Source organism: Rhinichthys klamathensis, unplaced genomic scaffold (assembly GCF_029890125.1).
Source record: "Rhinichthys klamathensis goyatoka isolate OS25496 unplaced genomic scaffold, OSU_Roscu_1.1 h1tg000571l_1, whole genome shotgun sequence".
Taxonomy (NCBI): Eukaryota; Metazoa; Chordata; class Actinopteri; order Cypriniformes; family Leuciscidae; genus Rhinichthys; species Rhinichthys klamathensis.
The window spans coordinates 1,515,666-1,534,011 of NW_026607037.1; the positions used below are offsets into that span (position 1 = coordinate 1,515,666).

Below are 18,346 nucleotides of genomic sequence, written 5' to 3' on the forward strand. Positions count from 1 at the left end.
ACTTCGCACAGAGAAGCTGTCAATCACAGCTGTCAATCATGTTGTCACAGCACCGTTTTTAAAGCATCAAATAACTAACTAAAAACTAACTTATTTTTAAAAACAAACACTTGAAATTACATCAACGTGATAGAAACTACAGTAAATGACAGAAACTATCTTCAGAAAAAAGATAGGTGAAGTGTAATTTAATTATTTAGTTGGTCTCACGTCCCGTTGAATAACATGGGGAGGCGGGGATTATGACCAATACTAGGACCGGTCACCGGGGGGCGATCGAGACGTTTTGGCTTCACTTTTGAGGGCTTGTGCGGCACGCTTGGTGTGCACACTCACATTGGCGCCCTTTGTTTAGTCACGAGGCGTTAAACGTCGGCGAATATCACGTGCGAAATTCGTCCCGGTGTGAACAGGCCTTAAGACTACTATATATGTTGGTTTATTTAAAAGAAAACAATGGCTGTTGTTTATCTCTTGCTAATAGGTTAGTACATGCTGGTGTGCTTGTGCTATTGCTAGCTACCTGTTAAATAAAGAGAGAGTTAATTGACTGATTTTGATTTTTTGTCGTTTTATTCAATTTAATTTACATTTTATTCAATATAAGTTTTGGCTACACGAAACAAGTATATTTGTAGTTCAATTTAATATTAAGAATTATTCTCTTTGTGTGGACTCAACTGGAATAAGTTCACAGTATTCATAAATATTAGTTTGTAAATGGTTTAAGGCAATCGGTTTTGAGTTACCTTAACTGAAGAGTCAAAGGTGGCATTAACACAAGAGTAAATTTTACAGTGTGGAGAGGTTGTAGGGATGTGACGGTGAGGATTTTTTCACACCGGTTAATCGACGTGTTACAACACCGGTAATACCGGTATCACCGGCGGGGGCTTTTAAATCGCTAATTTAAAGGCACATGTAAAATGCGCGCGTTTGCACGGGCATGCATGCATAATGGTGGTCGTGCGGAGCTGTTATTGTGCGCTGAATTGCCACTCATTTGAAAACAAAACTAATTTTCTTTTACATAGCTTATAAAAAGCTGGTGCAGCAGTGTGCACTTCACTTTCACTTATATACATTAGCGTCGGTGGATTTGAACTTGTCTTTAACTGAGGCAATCTCTCACGACACATTAGAGCCACAAAACGGTAGGCATATTGTTTAATTTTCTTTGACTGACCAAATTTGAAAGTTGAGACTTTGTTTCATATTAAATATTACCTGCTCGGTCCTGTCTGTCACCACGTTGTCAGTGTCATATGGCTACGTGAGTTGCACGTATAAAATTAAGTTAACGAACAACCTCGATCCATCAGGAAACGCCATAGGTCGCTGAATTTCACTGCGCTTCATGAAGAGTTTTTCTTTTGCGTGAAGAAGCCGTTCGCCGGAGATGCGTTAAATATAGCAGTGTGCATTCATGATTATTAGGCTGCCGGTGTAATAATCCTCCTGGCTCCGGGTCTGAGTGAGTCATTTACTCTCTTACCTTTGTTCTTTGATTAACTTTAATGACACTTTAAGACCAGCTGCTGACAGAGACGCGATCGACACGCGTCCCATTTTCTCACAAATCTCTACGTTAATTTAAGACTTTATTTAAATCATTTAAGACTGCTCTTATGAGGACACTCGACAAAACTGACATTTTGGCATAATTTGTGTTTGTTATGGTTTGTTCAAGCCCGAGAGAGAAATCGATACTGACGCGCGTCTTTTCTGTGGGTCGGGCGCGCGCGCGTGTGTGTGTAGGCAGGACAGCGCGGTCTCTTTAGTCTTGTCGCGCTTAATATCATTCACATTAATAAGAGCGTGATCATACAACGGTAGTCAACGGATGACAGAAAAAAACGGAGACTGCGTAATGCCTATATATATATAGGCCTATATATTTATTTATTTTTCCGCTATCGCGGTGGACAAGTGATGAAACCGGTGTTGCGCCTGAACACCGTGTAACACCGGTAATAACACCGACTACCATAGCAAGCCTAGAGAGGAGTCACTGCATTAGCAACATGACATCATGACTTTGCGTAAACATACACGCCACTTTCAATTCAAGTGGCGTGTTATCTATACGCATTTTGAGGTATCCGCGTGTATGTCCACGCCGAAATCTTTTGCGTGTATGTCTACGCCATTAAATGTCCGAGTGATTCCGCGTGTATGTGTACGCCGTTAAATGTCCGAGCGAAACGAAGCAAAATCTATATCTACATCTGTGGAGCGATATTTCTTTTCCTAGGATGGTAGGAGAAGACTCATAAATGGTATTAACCCCAGTGACGGGTAGGTTTAGAGACGGGGTTGGGGTAGGTCATATATTTATATATACATAATACAGTAATATAACGTTAAGTCAAAGGCGTTGATAAACACGCTGAAAAGCGATTATGCGTGTTGATAGCACGCCAAAAATGAAAATACGAATTGGCGTGTCATACATACGCCATTTCATGAGATCAGTCTGGCATTAGATAGTCACTGGTGTGCCTCAAGGTCCAATCCTCGCTCCTCTTCTTTTCTCAACTTCACTGGGAATGATCATAAAGGCACAGCTTTTCCTTCTGTTGTATTACAAATGTATTAAATGTTTAATTTAGGTTCCAATACAATAGAATATAAACTGAGAAAGTTATGTACATTGTGTTTTACATTTTAAGGTTATGATGATGATGATATCACCTGTTAAGCATGAGAGACCTGCCAGTCCTGTTCTCTCTATTGTAAGTTAAATGAATCAGATTACTGAGACTCTTTGTCTTTAATGGCTCTGGGAGCCCCTGGCTCAGTCGTTGACTCGTTGAATATTAGGCTGATTGGATTATCATCAAGATATGTGAATGAGACTGTTATGCTGATGAGATCAGGACAGGGGAAATGGGCTGACTCCTGTACTTCATTTACATGCCACCACTATGTAATGAATCCTTGAAATGTATATAAACTACAATGTAAGATTCCCTCAGACTTGACTTGATGACTGCAGCCAACAGCTCGTGTTTCTCAATAAAGAATCCTGCTGAAGATATAACCAAGTCTCCTGGTCTTCGCTTCTGAGTTTTCTACACTTTAGAAGAAAAAGTTCACAACACTTCCAATGCTATATGCAGATGATATGCAGATCTATATAATGTTATTTCAGCCTGATGATTTGGCTGTCTCAGCTCATATCTCCGCTTGCCTTTCAGACATCTGTAGCTGGACGAAGGAGCTTCATTTACAGCTAAACCTTGTGAAGAGAAACTTCTTGTAATTCCTACAAACCCTTCAGTTGACCTCAACATCACTGTGCAACTGGGGTCTACAATACTAACACCTATCAGGACAGCAAGGAACCTTGGGTTTGTGTTTGACGATTCCTTTACTTTACAATATAAATCTTCTTCGTCGTTATCATCAGGAGCTGGTGGGCTGTTGTATGTTTCACCGGCTTCATAGCGAGCTTACTGGCTAACCAGCTGAAGTTAATATGGACATAACAAAGTTTGCGGAGGACTGGAGAAGAAAGGGATGAGTGAGGGAGAAAGCAAAGAAAATAGAGATGAAAAGAAATTAAATATGAAAGCAGGTGAATTGGAAGAGGGACAAGAGATGAAAATGCGTTTAGCAGTAAGGAGTGAAGAGCAGATGAGTAAAGGGGAGCACAGATGCCAGAAGTAAATGTAAGAGAATAAGATTTGCATTTAATCGTTTTTGCATCTTAAGTTTGTGATCAGAAACACTTATACTTTCTTTGGTTATACTTTCTTCTTTCATTGGAAGAAATTTCCAGAGATGAGTGGAGCATGAGTAAGAGAAGTTACGACAAAAAGAGGTAGGAGGAAAAGTGACCAGTAGTCAAACAAAGTACTGTAACATAATAATATAGTCATGTTGTTTATCTGTGCTATTTCCCAAAGAAATATAATATAATTTTAGTAAATGTTCTTCTGTTGGCCTGATGTTCGATTCAGAGTATTGAAGAGCACATTTACTTGGCACTGCAGCATTTGCTGTTTGCTAGTAGAGCAGCCTAAATTATTATGGAATAGATTCTGATGTAGCAAATTTGTCAGCTAAGCACAAACTAAACAGAACTGAACTCTTAAGATTAGTAATGATGTTTACACCAAATTCCAATTTTACCTATTGGGCTAACTTAAAAATAGTCAGATAATGGTTTCCTCTTTTTAGTTGCCAGGGGTGAAAATGAGTCATCCTTAAAGGACAAGTTCGGTATTTTACACTTGAAGCCCTGTTTCAAGATCGTTTCTGATGATAAACTCACCGAGTGGTCAGGGGTGTTCACTGATATGCTCACACAAAAATCGCTGAAAAAGATGCTTTCCAACAGGTTTTATCGTAGTTTTTGTCCAAGTCAAGTCAAATGGAGTTGTTCAAAAACTACGATAAAACCTGTTGGAAAGCATCTTTTCAGCGATTTTTGTGTGAGCATATCAGTGAACACCCCTGACCACTCGGTGAGTTTAACGTCTTTGTAAACTAAAGTTTAATGCGTTTTAGGAAGGATTGTTTCTGTTAGGGGTGGGGAAAAAAATCGATATTGCAATATATTGTTGTGCTCTCTGTCGCAATGAATAATCGATACACTAACGCCCAATATCGATATTTTATTACAACACAAAATGATTAATTTACCCGTTGTCAGTGTCACTGTGACTACCCATATCTACCATTCTGTTTGCGGGGGCGCTGTTCGAGTAAATAGGGGTAAAGTGGCGCAAACAGCGGCCGGTGAAGAACACAAGTTAACTAACAACAACAGAGAATTGCAGAAAAAAAGAGAAGCGAGAAGAATGGCGGAAAAAAATAAAAAAAACTAATCAAAGACCCACCCGCTAGTTTCCACTCTAAAGTGTGGAGACACTTCGGGTTTTACGAGCAGAGAGAGCGCAACGGCCGCGCGCGCGCACTCTCACGTCTTCAAACAACAGGAGCGCTGTCTTGCTCTCTCCCTCGCGCATATTAATCAAGATCAATTGACACGATAGTAAAAGGTCGGAAGACCGCAGTTTCACGTGGAGCCTTTGGAGATTTTTAGAGATTAGAGACTCGCTTAAACTCAATGAACAACATCTCAACACTAAATTATAAAGGCCTGTCTCATATAGACGCCTGTCTCAAATACAAGCCGGTGCAGTTCGACGATTTGGGAAAATAAAAACCCGGGAAGTTTTACGGTATATTAATTCTCAATATGTACACATGCATTATTAATCTTGTGCCTAACATAATGAAAACGGCTTTTCCCCTCACAATGACAGTAAACTAATTATTACATTAACATGAGTCACGTTGCGGCTATTTTCAGTTCAAAATGGCGAAACTAGACAAAAGTATATTCGTGTGCCTGATTATTTCCTTATTCCTTTTCAGTCACATATATCGTGATATATCGTTGATGAAATTTCTTCCAATATATTGAATATCGTAGATATCGCGAATCGTGATATTATCATATCGTGGACCACATATCGCCACAGAATTGAATCGTGAGGTACCTGCAGGGGCGGATCTACAGGGGGGCAAGGGGGGGCAGGTGCCCCCCCTCTCTAGAGCCTTGCCCCCCCTGCTGCCCCCCTAACTTTGATGATCCAAAAACTGTACTTGTAAAAACAACCTGCCACTATGTCCACAAGCTTCTCAAAACAGTGAACTAAACAATACATTTACCAAAAGTGAACAATTTAATTTTTAATTTTAAATATATTATTAGCCCCTCCCCCCTGCGTCCCTGATTCAAACGTGCAGAGCGGCGTTGGCGGCTCACACACACACAGCGAGTCTGCTGCGGTGAGGTGGCCCTGCAACCCGACTGGAGAGAGTGAGCTTCCCCAGAGCCTCTGAAGGTGAAGTGAGTTTCCCCAGGTGTAGTTTAAACACACACGTTTAACTTAAAGTTACATTTGTAATGAATGTATTGTATACTAAAGACGATTCAGCATCAGCAAAAACAGCGCGTCTATTACGTTAGCCAAAATCAGCGGTCAATTCGCTCCCTCGTGATTTGTAAGAGCACTCTTCCCTTTGATTAGCCTAATTTTGATTTTAGTAAAGACAAGAACAGCTTAAGGCGAGACACAAAAACATCGGGGTTTTTTTCACTGGTTAATTTGAAGATTTTGGGCTATTTGTCTTCAATAACATGTCTTCTTTCAGACTTGTGGTGAAATTTTTTTTCCAAAAAAACACATTTAGGACTTTATTTTACTACACTTTGTCTATTTGCGTCAGTATTCTCCTAAATTCAACAGAAGTTGTCGTTCTAAATCAACATGTTGCTCCGCGATCGCTGCATGTCAATGTCATCACATACATCTCTGTTGGAAAGCTCTCTCTCCTGTACATTGTTGTCGTATCCAAATATGGTAATTTCCTTTTAATCAGCAACCAATCGTGAAAGTACAATGGGCATTTAACTCTAAAACCGAAATCTCATTGGCTGATGTCAATTTCTGACAACGTGATTCGTTCAGATGCATCACGTGACGTGCTCTGACATTTAGATATGCGATTTTGACTGTTTTTCTGTTCAGTTGAAGGCCATAAATGCTGTGATTTAGGTGGTTTGTATTGTTGTTGCTAATGATTTGGTAAGATATTGTGTCTGTAAATAGTTGTTTCCACTAAAAAAAGTATGAATTTTTACATTACAAATCTTTAAATGCTGTTTTCTCAAAATTAGTTTTTTGTCATTCTCCAGGACAAACATCTCAGCCTGTGTAGCACCTATGTACACCAAACTTTCCAGTTATACACTTAGCAGTATTCTGAAGATATTTTCAGAGGGATTTGTTAATAAATCATTCCTAAAAACCTTTGTAGTGTGTAAGGGCATGATTAAACAATAACGTTAATCATTTAATAATGATTAAAAGTGTTTTTGTGTTTGTTTTGTTAAAGCAATTCACATATAGGGATTCCCATGTACCGTCTACCCCTGCCACCCTGCCAAGACCTCTTGCCACCCCTTTGCCCCCCCATATAAAATTTTCTAGATCCGCCACTGGGTACCTGTATCGTCCCACCCCTAGTTTCTGTGCACCTATGCAACCATTGTGGAGGTGGGGGGGTGCAACCACAGAAACCGAAATTTCTCGGGACAGCAGCATTTGCAAATTTTAATCTTAACCGTTCTATTTCATCAGAAACGATCTTGAAACAGGGCTTTAAGTGTAAAATACCGAACTTGTCCTTTAACATTTTTGGTGTTTTGGATTCACTACAGCTGGAGAACAATTAAATACAAAATAGGTTGTAGACTCTACTGGGTGATTTTTTATTTTTTTTACTGAGTAACTATCATCATTTTCCCAAATAGTGTACAGATTTTTAGGCATTCTATTATCTCAAACAGCCTGAAAAATAGTGCATTTAGCTGATGTAAATGGGGAAAAAAATCTCCCCAGGGGAGTATGCCCCTAGACCATAGGTTTGGGCTAAGCCCCGAATGTTTACATCGTCTGGCTCCGCCCCTGTTTGGGCGACCAAGTGAGCCCATGTTTCAACAATGGCCCGGTCATGCAGGTTTGCGCTTCACAACTTCGGGAAAATCAGACCATTCCTGTCAGAGAGTGCGGCACAACTTCTTGTCCAAGCTCTTGTCATACTGCAGTGCTCTACTGGCAAGCCTTCCAGCCAGCGCAACTAAGCCTCTCCAGGTGATCCAGAACGCAGCAGCACGTCTGGTCTTCAATCAGCCAAACAGAACCCGCCACACTCCTCCTTATTTCACTCCAATGGCTCATAGTGTCAGCCAAAATCAAATTTAAGGTTTTGATGCTGACTTTCAGGACTGCCACTGGAACAGCACCCACCTACCTCAATTTACTACAAGTGTACACTTCCGCCTGCCAGCCAGGTCACTAGCCACTGAATGAGCAACACCTTATTGTTCCTTTACAACGAGGCAAAAAGTCACTCTCCAAAACTTTCTCTGTTCTTCTCTGGTGGAATGAGCTACCAACCTCACCCGAACCGCTGAGACCATCACATCTTTCAAGAAGCAGCTGAAGAAAGACACACCTCTTCCGCAAGCACTTAACCCACACCCTTAAACCATTGCACTTATGCACTTACAAAAAAAAACTTCTCTACATTTCTTCTCTTGCTTCCTAATCTCATTGTCAAATAAACCTGACACTGTTACAAATATTGTTTGCTCCTTGACGAATTGCTTTTGTTCCTCTCTTGTAAGTCTTGTAAAAGGTGAATGTTTAAAAGTTAAGAATTTAGGACTTAAATATTAGCATTGTTACTTAAAACAAAATAATCATTAGGCCTATCATTTATATAATGTTTATTTTACAGGACAATTGTCAATTGTTATTTGGAGATACAGGACCATTATCTGTCTTATTTATCTATAAATTGAGGGGGGGAAGTTAGAAGCTGGAAACAAAATAAAGCTTGAAATACTATGCATCTGTGCCTCTCCTCTCTCTCTCTCTCAAACTTTTCACTTGCCCTGTCAAAACCATTGCGGTGTGGTGTCGGTTGTGAGTCCTGTATGACATCATCATAATGAGCCCATAATGGTGTAATGCGGCTTCAAATCACCCTGTCTCGTTTGAAACCCACCTGGCTCTTAATGACAAATGACACAGAAAATCAGTACACTATTCTGTGAAAATTACTTCAGGAGTGAGTCATCAGTTGAAGCGAGCCGTGTTCAATCTTAACAACAATCAGGGCTCAGTTTTAAAAAAGCTTATGTTTTTTACATGGAGGAAATGTTTGGTGCATGTTTGAGATCCCATGCTATCATGACTTCTTTTGATGTCTTTGCCATCAAGGGCATTTTGGATGTCCACATTATTTTGTAGCCTATGTATTATAACTAGAGCCATTGTTTAAATCCACAGGTCCTGGGTAAAAATGTATACAGATGGGCCTTCTGCTTCAGCATGCTACATTTTTAAATGAGCCGACATGTCAAAATTAACTAATTAATTAGACAAGTAAAAAATAATTATCCTTGTAATTTAACAATTAAATTCAAACAGCCTATTGCCATAATGTAAGCGTCACTAACAAGATCATGGGAAATTTAGTTTAGGTTTAGTTCACTCATTTAAAGGGTTAGTTCACCCTTTGGCTGAAAGAAGAAAGTCATACACTGGCTTCAGGGTGAGTAAATTATGTGATCATTTTTATTTTTGGTTGAACTAACCTTTTAATCCCACCAGTAAATTATAATAAATAATAAGTAGCTAACTGATTGATCCACAGCATAAAGTTGTTACATGATATTAAGTAAAAGGGTATTTTGACTTTGTAGGCTCGCTATTAGGGTAGAGAGACCAGGAATAAAACACAATTTTATATAATTTTACCAATCTTAGAAAAATCTTAGTTTGTATCATTAGGCTAGCAAGAAGGGAAAAAAACACGGGCTCACTCACAGAAGATTTGGGGATTAAATGGGTTAATGCCTGCTGCCATCGTGTGGCTTTTCAACGATAAGTTGCTGATGGCTGTTGCGCTGCGCTTTTGAGATGCTGTCTTCAAAGTGCCTCTTTCAGCTGATAGGGGTCGCTAGAGGTTCAGTTTCATATAAACGCGGTCACAGAAAAGGAAGCACAAAACAAGAAGAAGAAGAGGCAGAAGAGAGAACAATAGCAGCGCAAAGCACGCAGTGACGCAGATATGGTGGTGCAAATAAAAGTCGAATACTGGTGAGTGTTTTCACAACATATGTATTCGTAAATTATCTGAAATGTTTTGTGATTTACCACCTTTTTTCCTCTACTGGGGTCAAATATCTTCAGAAATGTGGTAGATTAACCAGCTAATGCAGATTTCCAGCTCTGCTATCTGTGTTATCACAACACTGTTCATGACGCCCGTCTCCCTTGTGTGTTTATTGTAGAGATGGAGAAATGAAGCCTCATAAATCGTTGAAGCTTTTCTCTGATTGTTTCGAGGAAAGATTCGAAGTATCAAGGGTGTTGCAAACAGTGCCATCTTGTGGCAGGTCAAATTTACAGCAGCCATAAGCCGAGCAGCCCGTCACTTGCCTGTGACGTATGCAGTGGCCAAATTATTATTTTGGACAGACAAATGAAACCCTCCTTTCAACTAAATGAAATGTTCTCATTAATTTATGGAGAACGAAAGAAATAGACCCGTTCAGTGTAGACATATTCACTAATTTAGTCATTTCGCACGCTTCCGAAGTAGAGAAAATGTAAAAACCAACATATGGCAGAGCTTATAGATTCCCCTATCCTAGAGAGAGTTAAGTGCTAATGTTGATTTCTGTCTAGATATGTAATAATCATTTTGCAAAAGAAAACCCCAAAAAGGTTAATTATAGATCCAGTAAGAGTGAGACAGAAACTCACCGGTCATTTTCCTCAGCAGTGCTTCTCCCGGGAGATTAGCGCTAAATGAATCCCCTATTTTAGCGCCATCTACTGTTTTAGAAGAGGAAGTTGCTCCACTGCATTTGTGAGAAAATCAAGCCGAGAGATCTCATAAAAGCCGAGTGTCTCACAATCATAACAGACAGATATAAATTTGTATGCACTAGATTTGGTATTTGTTCAAAGGTTACATGCAATTTGTAGGATGGTTTGTATTTATTTGTGAAATATTATCTAGGCTCATTTATTTATATTTTCGCTCAAATTGACCTTTGTACTTGCACATTGCTTTCTGTTTGTTTGTTTGCGAGTCTAGGTTTTCCTTTGCTAAGCTGATCGAGTTTGTTTGCAAAATACTGGATTTGTTTAATTATGGCACAATATTAACTCCATAACTCCATAGTGGTGATGTCATAAAAATCTGTGATCCATTTTAGCGGATGTGGGGGACTAAGTTTTGAACGCTTATATCTCCCTAAATGCGAATTTTGCCATTGTTTTGGAACACACCAGCTTATTCATAACCTTAAGGCTAACATATTCGTATTAAAAGCTCAAATTTATTTCAAAAATGATTTCAGGGGACCTTTAAGAACCCTGCTGTATTTTTGTGAAATAAGAAAAAGTACACTGCCATCTTACTCTGACAAAAGTGACTTGACCGTAATATGATGTGACGTGATGCCATCATAAACATGACTTCCCACCTCGTAAGTATGAACTTCCCAGGAGGACTTGAGCGCACCATCACATCACTAGTTTATAGCTAAATGTTATGCACTGCATTATATTTTAACACGGGCTGTTTTCCAAAAAATCTGTCGTGTCTCGTAAACAGTAATATATTGATAGTTTGATATTGAGAAGTGGTTTAAAGATCGTTTAAGATGTTTCATGTTCTATGGGATTTCACCAGAGGGACTGCAGTAAGTACGCTATAAATCGTTTAGGAAAGAGGTTTTAAGACGGTACGGATTAATGGACGCTCATCCAGAATCTCAAGCGACTCGGAACAAAAACTATATTTTCTCAGTTACATTTTAGAGTAACTTTAGTTATTGATATGGAAAAACATGTATTAATGTCCCACACATTAAAAAAATATATATATTGAAAAAAAATGTGAATGTTTGCAACTTCACATTATGGAAGAAGTACATTTTACATGGTTGACAACACAGAGATATGACACAATCACTGAACTATGAAGAAAGTTATGTGCAACTTTCTAGTAAGGTGTATGAGCTTGATTACTATCTCCAGTGAGTGATCAAAGTGATAGTTATTATGATATTCCGATTCAGACTCTTTTTTTTTTTTTTTTTTTTTTTCTGTTCTAGTCTGTTGTCAGACAATATCTCTTACACTAGTTACCATGCATAGTCAGTTTGCCTGAAACCAAACGTATGTTGAGAAGCATTATTCCAGTCAGATTACGTCTCCTCTTCACTCTTTTGTGTTGCAGTGGTGGATGAGGGTACGAGCCCCGCTATCAGGAGCTCAAGCGGGTCGTCACTGCTGAGTTCACTGATGCGGATGTGAGTGGTTTCGTCGGCCGCCAAGGTATGTTGCAGATTTATGACCATGCAGTGATTTCCATTTATGCAAAAACTGATTGTCAGCAAACATCATCAGCCCTTCTGTTTCTCTTTTGCAGGAAGCTTTGAGATTGAAATCAATGGGCAACTGATTTTCTCAAAGATGGAAACCAGTGGCTTCCCCTATGAGGATGATGTGAGTAAATTTCTCGCCACTGGACTGGTTTTTCAAATGTAAAATGTTAATGGTTTTTCCATATGTGTGCTTACATCTCTCCTTTATCACATCCACAAGATTATGAATGCTATCCAAAGAGCCTACGATGGCCAGCAGGTGGAGAAGATCACCAAGAGCCAGCCTCCTTGTGTCATCCTCTAATGTTTCACCTCTTAACCCTTCCCTTTTGGCTCTCAAGACACCTGAATCACTCCTCAAAGAAGTCTTAATATGTCAAGATTTTGAACGGTTCTGTTTTAAAAAGCAAAGTTTAAGCATCTAGAGAGAGCAGGACCCTTAAATGTCGCCTTCTCTTCACTCCTCCTGTCTGGTTGCTGGACGTAAATGATTATCGTAACTCTAAAGTGAGAAGTTACGGTATGAGGCCTGCAGTCTGTGCTTCCTTTAAGCAGGAGGAGTGAGACGGGGGGGGACGGTGAGGAGAAAGCCAATGGAAGGGTTAAAGGGATAGTTCACCCAAAAATTAAAATACTGTCATTTACGTTGTTTACATTTGTTGTTCCAAACCTGTGTGTTTCTTTCTTCTGTTGAACACAAAAGAAGATATTTTAAAGAATGTTGGTTACCAGACAGTTGATGGACCCCATTGACTTCCATAGTTGTTCAGCAGAAGAAAGAAACTTTTAGAAAAATAAATTGGAAAAATGATGACAACTAATTTGAGTGAAATATCCCTTTAATGTTTTTTGTTGTTGTTGTTAAAGCCACATTGCCTACTGGAGTCAGTTCATCTGCTTTTTGTTTTGGGTATTTTTTTTATTTTTTATTTGTGTAATGATAAACTAATGTACTAAAACAATTGCTGTAAGAAGGAAACACCTAAAGCTTGGGTGTGTGAGTGCATACTTTGTCATTTTTCAAGTGTCCCTTTATGTCCACCAATCTATAATCAGCATGAAGCGATCATAAATAAATGAATTTAATATTGGTGAGTACTTTAAATGTTTGTTTAAAATACTGTAGGGTGTATATTAGACCAATCAAAGCTCAGGTGATTGCCTCTTGCAAGTATTTTGTGCAGTAGTTGTTTTACTATTATTATCAATGTAGTGTTATAGAAATCATTATCTTTTAATTAAACCAAATAGCTGTTTAAGGGCATTTATATGACCTACAGACACTGCCGCATGATGACCGTGTTTTTGTTTTGTTTTTAGAAACTACTGAACACCATGTTTATGACACAGCATGGTAATATTGTTAATTTAAATAAACTGCAATAGGAAATTACATTCAGGAGTTGGTCGTTTTTCTTGTCTTTGATTAAGGTGGTAGATCAAATCTAATTCAATGTAGTGCTGTGGGATGGGAGTTTCTGTTTGTGGTTGAGTGTGATGTTTAGCTGCTTCTTTACCTTTTTTTTTTTTACATAAAACTTAATCATATTATTTGTGAATTCTGGTTTGAAGTTTTTTATATATATATATATATATATATATATATATATATATATATATATATGACGAGAAAGTAACCTTTTTGTTTAAAACAGCTAATTGTATATCAAAATTAGTGCTGTCAAATTAATTAATTGCATTTAACATAAGTTTGTATTTATATAATGTGTGTATATATTATATGTGTGTATAAAATGTGTACACATTTATGCATGTGTGTGTCTGTGTGTACACAGACGCACACGTATATATAATATACATTATATACATACTATTTACATACACATATAAACACAAACGTTTATGTTAGATGTGATTAATCGATTTGACAGTACTAATCAAAATGCATATTAAATCTAAATGTAAACCTTTAGTTGTAACACTTTTATTTTCAGTGCTGCATTCTACAGTCTGTAAACCCGGTTAGGTACGATGTTTTCGTTGTTGTTGTTTTAGCAGTGTTTTGGTGTACTCGACAAATAAATAATAATAAAGGTATGCACCTCGCATTTTGAAAGGCGATGAGCAGTTACTGGCTTTGGAAACTGTAGGCGTGTCAAACAGGTGGAGGTGAGCAGGGTGTAGCCGACCGTCCTGACGCAGCTGTGTGCAGTGTTGTTTTCGTCTCCTCGAACAACCAGGTAGCCGTCATTAACCTCCACTGGTCAGAATCTAAAGACAAGAATCATGGTGGTGACGATAAAAGTCGAATACTGGTAAGCTCATTTACACTCTGCGTACATGTCTTTAAAGTAACTTAAAAATCTAACGTTACTGAGCTGCGTACCACATACTTTATCAATCACGCACTTTGAAGCAGATCAGATGTGGCGTAGGCCTACTCCGAACCGAACGCGTCAGGGAAGTACGAATATTTACCGCGAATCGGTTCTTTTGAACCGTTCGTTTAAAGAATCGGTTAAAAAAAACGATCCAGCGATTGTTTACCTCATCGCGTGGTCCATCCATGACTAGCCTGGCTAGTCCATGACATCCCCAGCGTGTTTATTACATGCTCCAAAATGTTAAAATAAAGTCATATATTTTGTTTTCTTACTTTAATAATTAATTATCGTGTTTATTGTTCTTGTGTCCCAGTTCAATTTGTCGCAGTCTATACTTAATGAAAACGGTTAAAACCTAAATACTGTATTTACATTAAACAATGCTTAATTAATTTACATCATGGACAACGAGTCATTGAGTTGTTCATCACTCAACAGTCACTCGGACCGTGAATGAATCGTTCAGACGTTTTGTGGACCGGTTAAATGGGGGGAAATTACCGTTGATTGACACCGCTGGTGTGGAAAAACCGGTTTAAGGGATCGTGTGTGTTAACTGAAAAAGCCGGTTACACTGGCAGAAATGACTGCGCATATTTTGAAAGAAAATTAAGAATACTGTTCTTCTCTAACCCACCAGCGGTGGATGAGGCTACGCGCCTCGCTTCCTGCAGTTGAAGCGAGACATCAACGCCAAGTTTCCTGATGCTGATGTGGCTGGCTTCGTGGGCAGGAGAGGTCGAGTACACTGTGTCCTTCTGATATCCTACTTATAATTTCCTCTAGTCCGTGTGTTTTACAAACTTGTTTTCAACTCCAATTCTCTTTTAAGCTAAATACGTTTAGCTTACTTGGGATAGTTCACCCAAAAATGAAAATTCCATAATTTTCTAACCCTCAAGTTGTTCCAAACCTGCATGAATCTCTTTCTTCTGCTGAACACAAAAGAAGATGTTTTAAAGAATATGGGTAATCAAACAGAGGATCGGACCCCATTGACTTCCATAGTAATTTTTCCCCCCATATGGAAGTCAATGGGGTCCATCAACTGTTTGGGTACTCATATTCTTCAAAATATTCTTCTTTAAAACTTAAATTCCCCATTAATAATAGACAGTAACAGTGTCACCTGTCTTGGCCAGTATATTAACATACGCTCTCTTTCCTTTTCTCTGTAGGAAGTTTTGAGATCGAGATCAATGAACATCTGGTCTTCTCAAAGTTAGAAACGGGTGGTTTCCCTTATGACGAGGATGTGAGCATCAGCATATTACTTTCTTTGTTTGTAATGTGTGTAATAGTTTGTAAAGCACAGTGCATCCAAAAAATTGAGAGAGAAAAAATATTTTAGTGCAAATGCCTTGGCTTTTTTCTTTTCTCATTTTTATGATTGAGACCCAACTAAAGAGCACCTTCTGGGATCATTTTTATGAGGTCCTTACAGCATTCAGCGTTCCAAGATGGTTCCATTTGACACGTTGAATCCTTTGACTTGATGTGTGCTATTGAGTTAAATGAAATTTATATGATGAGTAATTTCTTTGGGGCTGCAATTTCAGTGTGCATACATTATCTTTCTTTGGTCATTTAATATAAATTTTTTGTCCTGCACCTGCACAAAGTTTGCTTTGTATAGATAGATAGATTTTTATTAGTCCTCGAGGGGAAATTTGTTTATCACCGTAGATGCGTACATAACACAAACACACATAACATGTTAAATTATCGACATATCATACAATAAAAAATAATCACTGACATCACAAAAAAAAACAAAGAGAGCATAAGTGATGTATCAATGGCTGGTTTCCTATGTATTTACTTACAGGATCAAAACTCTTACTACACCTGGCCTTTATACACATCGGTAACCTATACCTACTGCCAGAAGGCAGGGGGATCGAATATTTATAGAGTGGATGGTCTGGGTCGTTTAAGATTTTTTTTTTTTTGCCTTTCGTAACGTGAATGTAGAGACACTATCTGATAAATTAGGGGTAGGGATACCAATCATTTTACTTGCTAAATAAGTTATCTTTACAAAAGTGTTCTTGTTGGTAACTGTTAGCATATGAAAAATAACAAATGGCACCATAAATACGGACTGGCTCAATAATACTGCGATACAAAAGAAGAAGAAGACGACGAAGAGGCAAAACAGACACGTGTCTTTATTTTTTTTAGAATAAGTTTACGAATAGCTGTCAGTCTTGGTTGATAGCACTTGTAATCCCCTAGAGTGTGCAGGTTGAAGTTGAAATTTTGATCCAAAGTAATGCCGAGATAATTGAAATACTCCAACCCTTCAACTATCTCTCCGTTAATGGTAATGCTAGAAGCATGAATCTGTGTTTTTGGGGAGCTTAAGACCAGTTCCTTAGTCTTTGAAATATTGAGGTGCAGAAAGTTATCCTCACACCACGTACTAAAGTGCTATAGAACGTTGATAGTCTAAACAAAAAAAAAGAGACATTGTCCTTAATAAGCAGAGCAAGAATGGCTGTATCATCTGCATATTTAAAGTAACGAGTATTAAAATATTATTTAATGAGTACTAAAGACTTAAAAACGTAGGATAATCCTTTTACAATTCCTTTTAATAATGTAAGTTTGTTTCTTTAAGACAACTTAATGAAATAACACAACCTGAATTATAAGAACGTATAGTCACCAAAAATGTGAAACAAATCAATAGATTGCAGCTCTGCGCACTCATGGCCATATTCACTCAACTAACTCCATGAGGCTGGGCTGCGAACAGTTTCTCATCTATGGTGAACATTGTTGACTGCTTTTCCTGCACTATACTCTCCAAATGATCCATTTAAATAAAGTTGTCCAGAAACGTGTAGTTCAGCACAATCTTATCTTTGTTTTACAAACATTAATCAAAAGATTTTAAGACATTGAAAAACAAAGTTTGTCTACAGATTTAAGTGTTGTGGGTTTTTTTTTAATTCTCCTAAATTTCCTTTGTCCAATTCCTGCAGATTATGGAGGCCATTGTTAAGGCTGAGGATGGCAAGCCCGAGAAGATCTCCAGAAACCGTAAAGAGTGCATCATCCTCTAATGCTCATTGCCGTCTCAGCAGAGATGAGCTCCCATCCTCTGTCCGGTCCACATGAGCATCTTATTGGTCCATTGCGGAAAATGGTTTAATTGTTTTGAAAATCTTCACCTCACTGTCTACTTTATGGCTCTCGTTTTTTGGACGTAAATGATTGCTGTAGCTTAAAGTTCAAAAGTTATGGTATGAGGCTTCAGTCCAAAAAATGATAAACCGAAGTTGAGTAATAAAGAGGATAGTGAAGAGAAGTTACCCAACTTTTTTTTATTTTTTTATTTGACAGCCAGAATAATGTTGTAGGTATAAGAATAAGACTAGACATGCATGATATCTCATGAATAAAAAGATTACTTACATTAGAGTGGAATATCAAAGATAATGTTATTAGAATGAACTATAGTGAAATAGACAAAAAATGGGGTAGAGGGCTGTTAGTAAGATTGCTTGATTATTTGGGGGGGAAATGCCCTACTGAAACTGATGAATGAACACTGTAAAACTCATATTTTGTTTATTTTATTGCATAGGCTTTTTCGCTTTACTTATTTAAAAAACGCAAGAACTTTTTTTTAATCATTGGATGAACAGTAAATTAAGTTTAGTTTATTAGTAAATTAAAAAAAATTTGCAGTGGTCAAAGGTAATTGGCTCATCATTTTAGATTTATAAAATTATTTCTGTGGTCCATGTAATGTATAAATAAATAAATAGTTTCTGAAAACATTTGTAGATTGTTTTTGGTTTGTCACATTGGCTATATCTAAAATATAACTTGTTAAACCACTTTGCTTTAGGCTAGTAAATTTAGGTAACGCTTCCTTTTACAGTCCTGTTACCCATGTACTTACTATGTACTTATTATAGTAATTATAATTACTGGGTAATAACTAGGTACTAACCCTGAACCTACCCCTAACCCATGTACTTACCAGTACTTTCTA

At 38.0% G+C, this 18,346-nt stretch overlaps 2 protein-coding genes across 2 annotated transcripts; both read left to right on the forward strand.

The window, feature by feature from the left end:
* Positions 1 to 9,537: 9,537 nt before the first annotated feature.
* On the forward strand, positions 9,538 to 12,803 carry selenow2a (selenoprotein W, 2a). Its single transcript, XM_056239829.1, has 4 exons — positions 9,538 to 9,689; positions 11,845 to 11,942; positions 12,037 to 12,113; positions 12,213 to 12,803. Exons 1-4 carry the CDS (start codon positions 9,661 to 9,663, stop codon positions 12,294 to 12,296), a joined length of 288 nt encoding a protein of 95 aa, XP_056095804.1. The 5' UTR covers positions 9,538 to 9,660; the 3' UTR covers positions 12,297 to 12,803.
* A 1,347-nt stretch (positions 12,804 to 14,150) lies between these two features.
* On the forward strand, positions 14,151 to 18,015 carry selenow2b (selenoprotein W, 2b). The gene is made up of 4 exons (XM_056239831.1): positions 14,151 to 14,268; positions 14,978 to 15,075; positions 15,516 to 15,592; positions 17,328 to 18,015. The coding sequence occupies exons 1-4, from the start codon at positions 14,240 to 14,242 to the stop codon at positions 17,406 to 17,408; spliced, it is 285 nt and encodes a 94-aa protein (XP_056095806.1). The 5' UTR covers positions 14,151 to 14,239; the 3' UTR covers positions 17,409 to 18,015.
* Positions 18,016 to 18,346: the final 331 nt, after the last annotated feature.